The sequence below is a fragment of the Myotis brandtii genome, unplaced genomic scaffold (genome assembly GCF_000412655.1).
Source record: "Myotis brandtii unplaced genomic scaffold, ASM41265v1 scaffold165, whole genome shotgun sequence".
In the NCBI taxonomy this organism is placed as follows: Eukaryota; Metazoa; Chordata; class Mammalia; order Chiroptera; family Vespertilionidae; genus Myotis; species Myotis brandtii.
In genome coordinates, this window is record NW_005356042.1 from 16347174 (window position 1) to 16358458 (window position 11285).

At 43.1% G+C, this 11285-nt stretch overlaps 1 protein-coding gene across 2 annotated transcripts in view; it reads left to right on the top strand.

Moving 5' to 3' along the window:
• The window catches only part of SF3B3 (splicing factor 3b, subunit 3, 130kDa), a 43652-nt gene extending 33223 nt beyond the window's left edge, over positions 1-10429 (top strand). For both annotated transcript variants that reach the window (XM_005862640.2, XM_014536755.1), the window contains exons 19-26: positions 837-1042; positions 1136-1292; positions 2818-2943; positions 5481-5693; positions 6263-6361; positions 7218-7361; positions 7988-8092; positions 9839-10429. In XM_005862640.2, coding sequence (XP_005862702.1) covers positions 837-1042; positions 1136-1292; positions 2818-2943; positions 5481-5693; positions 6263-6361; positions 7218-7361; positions 7988-8092; positions 9839-9979 — 1191 coding nt within the window. In that variant the 3' untranslated portion in view covers positions 9980-10429. The remainder of the gene's footprint in view (positions 1-836; positions 1043-1135; positions 1293-2817; positions 2944-5480; positions 5694-6262; positions 6362-7217; positions 7362-7987; positions 8093-9838) is intronic.
• The last annotated feature ends 856 nt before the right edge of the window (positions 10430-11285 follow it).

The following is an 11285-nucleotide window of genomic DNA, read 5'->3' on the forward strand; positions in this document are numbered from 1 at the left end:
TACACGTTTGTTTTTTTTTCTCATCTGAAGATTTTTATCCATTGATTTTAGAGAAAGTGGAAGGGAGAGGGAAAGACAGAAATATCGATGTGAGAGAAACACATCGATTGGTTGCCTCCTGCACGAGCCCTGACAAGGGCCTGTGCAGGCAGGAGACGGGGGAGGGAGCCTGCAACCGAGGTATGTGCCCTTGACTGGAATCGACCCTGGGACCCTTCAGTCCGCAGGCCGACGCCCTATCCACTGAGCCAAACCAGCCAGGGCTATTCTTTGTTATATTAAAGATCCAGGCTCTTCTCGGGTCCTTCTTGCAGAGCCCTTTGTCTGAGTCCTTGGTTTTAGAGGTTTTCTTGTGACTTCAGGACTAATACACTGACCTGGGTTTATTCAGTATTTAGTTCCATCTCTGGAACAGAGTTCTTCAGTCCTTGAGTTTCCAAAACAGTCTGTTACATGTTTCCTGGATTTGGGCCCAACGAAGATAGCTTTCATATTCCCCATAACAGTAGCTCCTTCCAGAAATCATTTCTCACCAAAGGCAAGTATCCCCAGTCATGTAAAACTATATCTGGTCTGGAAGAGAGGAGATCAGAGGAATTAGCAAAGGAAATTAGATGGGAAGTACTGGTTTCTCCTTTAGTGATCTTCCCTCTTCCTCTTGTCTGTGTACCTCTCCCTTTAATCTTTTCATTTTGGGAAATTCTGATATGGTTGACAGACTTTGCTATTGTATAGATTATGGACTGCCCCTGGAGGTGTTCTTGTTACTTATCTACTTTAACCCAGCACCCACTTCTGAATACACCAACTCTTCCTTGTTTATTTTTTTTATTTAGGAAATGGTGGAAGCAGCAGGGGAGGATGAGCGGGAGCTAGCTGCAGAGATGGCAGCAGCATTCCTCAATGAAAACCTCCCTGAGTCCATTTTTGGAGCTCCCAAGGCTGGCAATGGGCAGTGGGCCTCTGTGATCCGAGTGATGAATCCTATTCAGGGTAACACGCTGGACCTTGTCCAGCTGGAACAGAATGAAGCTGCTTTTAGGTAAGGAGTCCAGAGCATCCAAGGTTTTGGAGCTGAAACAGGAATTTTCTGGGCTGTGACTGCTGCCTAACTCCTGCTTCTTTCTCTGTGCAGTGTGGCCGTGTGCAGGTTCGCCAACACTGGTGAGGATTGGTATGTGCTGGTGGGCGTGGCCAAAGACCTGATACTGAACCCCCGATCTGTAGCAGGCGGCTTTGTCTATACCTACAAGCTTGTGAACAATGGGGAAAAACTGGAGTTTTTGCACAAGGTAGGAACCAGCCAGTGGTTCTACTGGATTTTTTTTTTAATTGATTTTAGAGAGGAGGGAGAGGGAGAGAGAGATAGAAACATCAATGATGAGAGGGAATCATTGATTGGCTGCCTCCTGCACGCCCCCACTGGGGTCGCGACCACAACCTGGGCATGTGCCCTTGACTGGAACCGAACCTGGGACCCCTCAATCTGCAGGCTGACGCTCTATCCACTGAGCCAAACCAGCTGGGGCTCTACTGGATCTTATATCCTACTAGATTCTCCCACTTTTGCTTAACTTGTGGATCAGGTCTTTGGTGACCATTTTGGGAGCCAACTCATTGATTCTGATCCATCTCTTGGTAGCACATGGAAAATGCTACTGGGGCTTGCATGTTCCAGTGAAGCTTTGCTGCCTGTGTGCTAACTATTCACACTGAATTGACTCCTTGTTTACTCGTCTTACTAAGCAGGCAGCAATTTGTGATCAAAATTCATCAGTTTAAAGAGTTGGTATTCTCTGGGAGTTACTGTTCACTGGTTACAGATTTTCTCTTGGAAAGATTTAAAATGTTCTGGGGTAGGATGATGGTGATGGTGATGGTGATGGTGATGGTGATGGTGATGGTGATGGTGATGGTGATGGTGATGGTGATGGTGATGGTGATGGTGATGGTGATGGTGATGGTGATGGTGATGGTGATGGTGATGGTGATGGTGATACAACAATGTGAATGTACTTAATGCCAATGCATGATATACTTAAAAATGGTTAAAATGGTAAATTTTATGTTATGTATATTTTATTATAATTTTTAAAAATACATTTTTAAATTGATTTTTAGAGAAGGAGAGAGAGAAAGATCGAACAATTGCCTCCCATACCCACCCCAACTGGGGATTAAATCTGAAACCTGGTTATGTGCCCTGACCAGGAATTGAACCAGCAACCTTACAGTGCACAGGACAATGCTCAACCAACTGACCCACACTTGCCAGAGCTATTTTACCATAATTTTAAAATTAAAGAAAAACAATTCCTGTTGTCTCCTTGAGACAACACTGACAGTACATGAACGTGGCTTCTCCAACCCTCCCATAAGGGGGGTGTTTTTTAGGAAATAATTATTTCATAGACCCTTCTTTGTACTAAGCTCATTGGTCTCCCTCACAATTAAGATGTCACTAGCTCTCCTTTGCTGTTTATTCCTCCACAAACTGCAGATTTTGAGGCTTCACTGCTAGTTCATGGCACTGGTTGAATTAGCATGGGCTCTGAGTCAGTGTTCCTTGGGCACCAGGACTTCTTTTGACTTGTGGCATTGATTTATTTGCTGGATGAAATGCAGCATGTGGAACCTGTTCACCCAAACATCCTGTTTCATAGTGTTGTATGTTGGTTTATTTCCCTGATGAGCAAAAGATAATCACTTGACTTGCTGTCTCTCTTTCTGACAGATGCCTATAGAAGGCATTTTGGGTTGAGAGGGTGGGGCTAGCATATATGTTCTAATAGCTGCATTACCTGTTTTTCCTCACAGACTCCAGTGGAAGAGGTCCCTGCTGCCATTGCCCCATTCCAGGGTAGGGTGTTGATTGGTGTGGGGAAGCTTCTGCGAGTCTATGACCTGGGAAAAAAGAAGTTACTTCGAAAATGTGAGAACAAGGTAAATATGATGGTAGAAAGCCCCAGATGTAGCTAGTGAGGAAGGAAGGAGGGGCATTGGCATGGTACTGTTAAAATCAGGTCTTTATTAGGACCTTGTTACAGTCATCTAATTTCAGATTCAGAAATAGGCCCTTGAGATTTTAGACGGGCATGAAAAGTTGGTTTTCTTGATTTCTTCAAACTTTAAGAACCATGTTTCTGTCCTGCTTACTTCTATATGGAATTTAACTGTGAGAATTAGGAATATATTTTCTCTACAGGCATTCCTTGTTTTATTGCTCTTTTGCATATATTGCGTTTTACAAATTGAAGGCTTGTAGCAACCCTGTTTAAGCAAGTCTATCCATGCCATTTTCTAGCAGCATTTGCTCACTCTATATCTCTGTGCCACATTTTGGTAATTCTTGGTAATCTGTGATAAGTGATCTTTGATGTTACTGTTGTAATTGTTTTGGGGCCCCATGAACCATGCCATATAAGACAGATAATTTAATTGATAAATGTTGTATGTTCTGACTACTCCCCTGACTCTACATCTCTCTCCCTCTTATTGGGCTTCCCTATTCCCTGAGACAACAATATTGAAATTCGGTCAATTAATAACCCTACAATAGCCGCTTAAGTGTTCAGGTGGAAGGAAGAGTCACACATATCTCACTTTAAATCGAAAGCTAGAAATAATTAAGCTTAGTGAGGAAGGCGTGTCCAAAGCAGGGATGGGCCGAAAGCTAGGCCTCTTGTGCCAGACAGGTTGTAAATGCAAAGTAAAAGTTCTTGAAGGAAATGAAAAGTGCTGCTCCAGTGAACAAATGATAGAAAGCAAAACAGCCTTGTTGCTGATATGGAGAAACTTAGTGGTCTGGATAGATCAAACCAGCCATAATCTTCCCTTAAGCCAAAGCCTAATCCAGAGCAAGGCCCTAACTCTTCAATTCTATGAGGGCTAAGAGAAGTGAGGAAGCTGCAAAAGAAAACATTGAAGCTGGCAAGAAGCCACCATCTCTATAACATAAAAGTGCTGATGGTGAAAGTACAGCAAGTTACCAGATAATTGGTGAAGGTGGCTACACTAAACAGATTTTCAGTGTAGGTGAAACAGCTTTATTCTAGAAAAAGGTGCCAGCTAGGACTTTGACAGATAGTGCCTGGCTTCAGAGCTTCAAAGGATAGATAGGCTGGCTCTCTTGGTAGGGGCCGTTGACGCCGGTGCTCATTTACCCTATGTAAATCTGCTCTGCCTCTATAAATGGAATGAAAAAGCCTGGATGACAGCACATCTATTTATAACATGATTTACTGAGTATTTTAAGCCCATTTTGAGACCTGCTCAGAAAAAGGAAAAAAAAAGATTTCTTTCAAAATATTACTGCTCATTGACCCCAAGAGCCCTGGTGGAAATGTATGGAATTAATGTTATTTTCATGACTGCTAACAAAACCCATTCTGTAGCCCATGGATCAGGGAGTAACTTGAACTTTCAAGTCTTTAAACAAAATTTTTTAAAATTTCAAGTCTTACTATTTAAGAAATGCATTTTGTAAGGCTGTAGTTTCCATAGATAGTGATTCCTCTGATGGATCTGGGCAGAGTAAATTAAAAACCTTCTGGAAAGTATTTACCATTCTAGATGCCATTAAGAACATTTATTCATGGGAAGAAGTCAAAATAGCAACATTAACAGGAGTTTAGGAGAAGTTGATTCCAGCCCCCATGGATGACTTGGTGGGTCTTAACACTTTGAGTGTAGGACTAACTACAGATGTGGAAATAGCAAGAGAACTAGAAGTGGAACCTGAAGCTGTGTGACTCAATTGCTATAGTCTCTGGATAAAACTTCAGTGGATGGGGAGTTGCTGCTTTATGGATGAGCAAAGAGTGATATTTTGAGATGGAGTCTACTCCTGGTGAAGATGTTCTGAAGATTGTTGAAATAACAAAGGATTTAGAATATTGCATAAACTTAGTTGTTAAAGCACTGGCAGGGTTTGAGAGGATTGGCTCCAAAATGCTGTCAAACTGCATCATATGCTACAGAGAAATTGTTTGTGAAAGGAAGAGTCAATCGATGCAGCAGACTTCGTTGTCTTATTTTAAGAATTGCCACAGCCACCCCAACCTTCAGCAACCACCACCCTGATCAGTCAGCAGCCATCAACATTGAGGCAAAAGCCTCCACCAGCAAAAAAATTATGACTTGCTAAAGGCTCAGATGGTTAGCAGTTTTTAGTAATAAAGTGTTTTTAAATTAAGGTATATGCAATTTTTTAGACAGTGCTATTGCATACTAAATAGACTACAGGGTAGTATAAACATAAGTTTTATATGCACTAGGGAAAAATTCATATGATTCACTTTGTTGCGATACTATATTAAAACCATTTAGCTCTTTTCCCCATCTAGGAATTCGTTGATGACTACTATTCTTTGGTGTATGCTATTCTACAGACCCTATATATGTTGCATTCAGGGGAAGCTGGAGTTTCTGTGGGTTCTGAACCTCAAGGTTATACCCATTGTTGTCCTTGTTTTTTCCAGCATATTGCCAATTACATCTCTGGGATCCAGACTATTGGGCACAGAGTCATTGTGTCTGACGTCCAAGAAAGTTTCATCTGGGTTCGCTACAAGCGTAATGAGAACCAGCTCATCATCTTTGCCGATGACACCTACCCCCGGTGGGTCACTACAGCTAGCCTTCTCGATTATGACACTGTGGCTGGGGCAGACAAGTTTGGCAACATTTGTGTGGTGAGTTGATATTACTTGGGTTATATATAGTGATGTGTATAAAAGCTGGTTCAGTTTGTGGTAAAGGCAAGAACCCAGGACTATGATCTCTAGTATGGAAAGTAAAATTGGGTATAAAATTTAGCCCTACTAAGGCTCACTCTAAAAAGAACTTTGTGTTCTCTAAATCTTATCAATTTTTTTGATTATTTTTCCTCACCCCCTTTTCACCTCCCTCCTCCCCATGGGACATGATTTAATAATAGTTCCGTTTGAGCTAATGCCTAATATTTATTTTCACATTTTGACCGGATTTTGGTTTGTTGTTTTAAGCCCCGTCTGACTTCTCTTGTTTGTATTCTGTGGTCTTTGTTTTCTGCTCTTGCTGTGTTAGACCCTTGCTCAGGGGTTGAATGTCTTGAGTCTCTCCCTCCTAGGACACCAGAACAGGTGCAGGAGACTTGGGCTCAGGCCTCTGCCAGAGTCAGTGCCCCGAGGTTTACTTGCAAGGACCTGGGGCACACATGTTGCTTGGTGTTGCAGGTAAGTTGATGCAGGACTCAGCCCTGTGATTTGTCACTTTCTTGTAGGTGAGGCTCCCGCCTAACACCAATGACGAAGTCGATGAGGACCCCACAGGAAACAAAGCCCTGTGGGACCGGGGCTTGCTCAATGGGGCCTCTCAGAAGGTAAGATTCAGGAGGGGCCCAAAGGAGAGGCAGCAGCCTGTGTGGTACATTTCCCCTGACCCTCACCGAGGAAGCATGTTTTAGTGCATTATCCACAGTGCATGTGACTACGCTGCGTGTGCTCTCCTGCATGCATGGAAGTCCCTAAATTGATAGTACGTAGCCTGTGACGGATGGACACTGCATTTGACTTAAAGTGTTCAAGTCACTCACTATCGCATTTTTATGACTCTAGAGTAGAAATTTTTCTGAGTCATTTAGCAGCATAAAATCTCTTTGGAACATAGTGAGGTCCTTGAAAACGATGGCTGCATAGGTCCATTCTCACCAGCTCTTCTCAGGTGTGTGCTGGCCCTACTCTTCTATAATAGAGCCTCCTGGACTTCTAAAAATAGATTTCCTTTTAGAGAGCACGCCTAGCGTTGGCTGTTTTATCAGAAATTACCTTATGTCTGCATGTTTGTAAGGGCATTAAGCTCTAAATGTTAAGAACATTTTTAGCCCTAACCGGTTTGGCTCAGTAGATAGAGCGTCGGCCTGCGGACTGAAAGGTCCCAGTTTCGATTCCAGTCAAGGGCATGTACCTTGGTTGCGGGCACATTCCCAGTAGGAGGTGTGCAGGAGGCAGCTGATCGGTGTTTCTCTCTCATCGATGTTTCTAACTCTCTATCCCTCTCCCTTCCTCTCTGTAAAAAAATCAATAAAATATATTTTTTTAAAAATTTAAAAAATAAATTTTAGTAATTTGGGGGTTTTGAGAGGTGAAACCTGCCCTTTGGAGGTACTGCTTGCTTGTGGGAATCTAGAACAGGCTCCTGAGGGCCCACACAGTTATTGGTCTGTTTTTGACTTGCAGGCAGAGGTGATCATGAACTATCATGTGGGGGAGACAGTGCTGTCGTTACAGAAGACCACGCTGATCCCTGGAGGCTCAGAATCGCTTGTCTATACCACCTTGTCAGGAGGAATTGGCATCCTTGTTCCGTTCACATCTCATGAGGTGAGTTCTCCCACGCTGCTCTGGCTTTTGCCTTCCCAAGGTGCTTTCTTTGTGCTAAATCTGCTTAAGGGGGGCAAATCCATTGTCCCTACCTGCAACTAAGAGTGTTCTGGAAATTTTATAAGCTGACAAAAGTGCCTGAGGAGATAGAATCCCGATTTATTTATGTATTTATTTAGCCCCATGGGAAAAGCCATTTGTATGGCTGATCTGGGTATAGGCTTAATTATAAGCCAAAGCCCCAGACCAAACCCCACAGATTAGGAATGATGGCATGATAAGGACTGGGGCACTTTTTACCTCTTACAGTCAAATCTAGGATTGGCTAAATTTGGTTTATGTTATTCCAGCCAAGGAAGCCGGCATCAAGAATCTGACTTCACAAACCACTCTTTACACGTGGTGTTCTCATGTTTTGCAAGTACAGGGAGGTTTTCTTTCGGGTTTTAGCTATTTTGTTGTAGCAGGACAACCTGTGCTCATCAGAGGAATGATTTAGATGTTTAACATCTGTTTTTATGATAAAAATCAGTGGCTTCTCTGCTCATTGTGCTTCTGGAAACCACAGACTAGTAGTTGAGATCACTTTTGTCTTTTAGTCACAGATTTTTTGTTTCTTCTGCCAGGACCATGACTTCTTCCAGCATGTGGAAATGCATCTCCGGTCTGAGCATCCTCCTCTTTGTGGGCGAGACCACCTCAGCTTTCGTTCTTATTATTTCCCTGTTAAGGTAGGTCATTGCTGGAAATGTAGGTTGAAAGGGGGAATCAGCCCATTTAACCAGTATTTTCTTTGGTCTTTTCACTCCCTTAAAAATCAGAATAGTCCTGCTGGGTCAATGTGGCTCAGTGGTTGAGCATCAACCTATGAACCAGGAGGTCACTGATTCATTTCCCAGTCAGAGCACATGCCCGGGTTTTGGGCTCAATCCCCAGTAGGGGGCATGCAAGAAGCAACCGATCAGTGATTCATCATTGATGTTTCTATCTCTCTCCCTCTCCCTTACTCTCTCAAGTCAATAAATATATATATTTTTTTATTTTTTATTTTTTTTTTTTAGTTCAGAACAGTCCCTTTCTCAACTGCATGGCCCCCACTTTTTGCCAGCTCCTCACCAAGCCAGTCCCTGGGGGCTGCTGGAATCTCCCTGAGTCAGAACGCTAGCCTATAGGCTCCACCCCCAGACAGTTGCAGAGTAATGAAGCTGGAGTGTTGATCGATTGATGGTTTTAGAAAAAAAGACAACTAAGCTTAGGGTTTCAGATGAAGTTTCTCGTGAAACATTGGTCAAAGCCAGACTGTTAAAATGATGGTTTGACCCTAGCCCATTTGGCTCAGTGGATAGAGCGTCAGCCTGGGAACCGTGATGTCCCAGGTTCGATTCCCGTCAAGGGCACGTACCTTAGTTGCAGGCTTCTCCCCGGCCTGAGCCCTGGTCAGGGCTCATGCAGGAGGCAACCAATTGATGTGTTTTTCTCATATCAATGTTTCTGTCTCTCCTCCACTCTCCCTAAAAATAAATGGAAAAATATATCCTCAGGTGAGGATTAACAAAAACAAAACAAAACAAAATGATGGCTTGATGGCTATTTGGAATGCAGAATAATTAAAGTAAATTAGGAACTTCTACCTTAAAATTGCTACAATATGGCATAGTGATGGAGATTTACCAGAACTGTAAAAAAATTAGCCAAAGCTATTTTGAAAAAAGAAAGAAGCCGGAGGTATCACACTCCCTGATTTCAAAATACACTACAAAGCGACAATAATTCAAACAGCATTTTAGCAGAAAAACAGACATACAGACCAATGGAACAGAATTGAAAGCCCAGAAATATGGGCAAATATTTATTTTTAAAAAATATGTATTGATTTTAGAGAGAGAGGAAGGGAGAGGGATAGAGAGACAGAAACACCAATGAGAGGGAAACATTCATCGGCTGCCTCCTGCTTGCCCTACTGGGGATTGAGTCTGCAACCCGGGAATCAGTTCGGGGCCTTTTGGTTCCTATGTCGATGCTCAGCCACTAAGCTGTACAATGGCTGGGCTGGGCAACTAATTTTTGACAGAGGAGTCTAAAACATACAATGGAGAAAAAGTCTGCAGTTTCTTTAAAAAATAGTATTGCTTTGTAGTTATACATAAATTTTATTGTGATATGCTTTTGTATAAAAGTCACATTGTCTGGTGCCAAAAAAATCAGAACAGTCTGAATGAAGGAGCATCAAGGGAGTAGATTGATGGAGACAGTAATGGGAGAACTCCAGGCAGAGCACAGCCAGAGAAAAGATTTCAGTTAGTCTTGTTTATCTGAACTCTGGCTACTAAGAATCACCTTACAGTCGTGTTCCTCCTCTGTAAATGGGATTAAGGTGTTTGTAGAATAAAAAGCCCTCCTTGCAGCTGCCGCTTTAGCAGGTGCCATTTTCTTGGCATCTAACCTTTTTCTTTTGCTCTCATTTTCCCATGCCCTAGAATGTGATTGATGGAGACCTCTGTGAGCAGTTCAACTCTATGGAGCCCAACAAACAAAAGAATGTCTCTGAAGAACTGGACCGAACCCCACCTGAGGTGTCCAAGAAGCTTGAGGACATCCGGACCCGCTATGCCTTCTGAGCCCTTGTTTTTTCTATGGGGCTTGTCAAAGACTTTGTGTTTTGTTTTCCTCGCTACCTGGCTCTGAACCCATATGGCAGAAGAAGGGTGGCTGGATAATTAAGACTTCCCCTAGAGTGATTGGTTTCCCCTAAAATTGGCACTGAGATTCACTATGCTTCTCCCTGCCTGGTACATAATATATTGCCCCGGGTCCAGTGTGGAATACGATGGCCTGTAATCCCCAAAGCTTTCCCCGCATTGATATTTCTGGCTCTCATGTCTACTTTTGTACACACCCTTAATTTTTAACTGGTTTTCCTGTAAATAAAGTTTTGTATAATGTTATCTTTGTGGGAGGGAGGGAGGGAGGCAAACAAGCTGAGGTGGGGACCAGGTTAGATATCGTATAATTCTTGAGTTCTGCCACTCTGGAACCTAACCAGAAATACAAACCTAGTTTTTAAGGTAGCTGTGTCCATGTGTCTTTTCTAGGGATGAGAATTTAGGTGGGAGAACGGAGCCTGGGTTGGAGTGGGAAGAACTGAGAGTATCCTTCCTTCCAGCTCCTTACATGGATTTCTGGCACCCTGTCCTGCTTTCAGCATTATGGTTTTTTGGCTTTCTCTAGTCTTCTATACAGATGAACTTGGCTCAATAACCTGTGGTCACCCATGCCTCTTCCTAGTGGATATTGAGGAAGAATGGCTGATTTTTATTCTCCCCTGTGTTAGCTTCTACTTTGAGGTCTTCGAGTGTAGGCTTTGGCATGAATTCTATCTGGGTAGTCTAAACAGATGCTCCCTTTACTTTACAGCGCCTGTAATGATTTTTTGCCCTGTGACTACTAGGAAGGATCAGTAAGTACAGAAGTATCCAGATATTAACCTGCCCTTGGGAGCAAAGTGTATGCAGTACCTCTTTGAAGGCACATGGGTAGCTAGGGGGGCTGTCTGCAGCATACAGCAGGCTCTGCAGGGCCTTTGTGGTGTGAGGAACGCCACTGGTAGCCTGTCAGGTGGAAGTGAGCCAGTCTCACATTTTCTAGCCCACACCTAAGGATTCACCTTCCTGCCCAGCTGTGTGGGAAACCGTAATCTTTCAGGCAGCTTCACTGAACCTAGAGAGAGAGCGAGCTAAGCTTGCTGCTATTCTCGGTGAACATGTACTTCACAGAGTAAATGTTCTTTTATGTGCATGGCTCAGCCATTTTTGAGTAGATTGTGGCTCAGCATTGGGTTAAAATCAGGAATGGGTGTGATTAGACCAGTGATGGCGAACCTATGACGCGTGCCAAAGATGACACGCAAACTCATTTTTTTGGGTT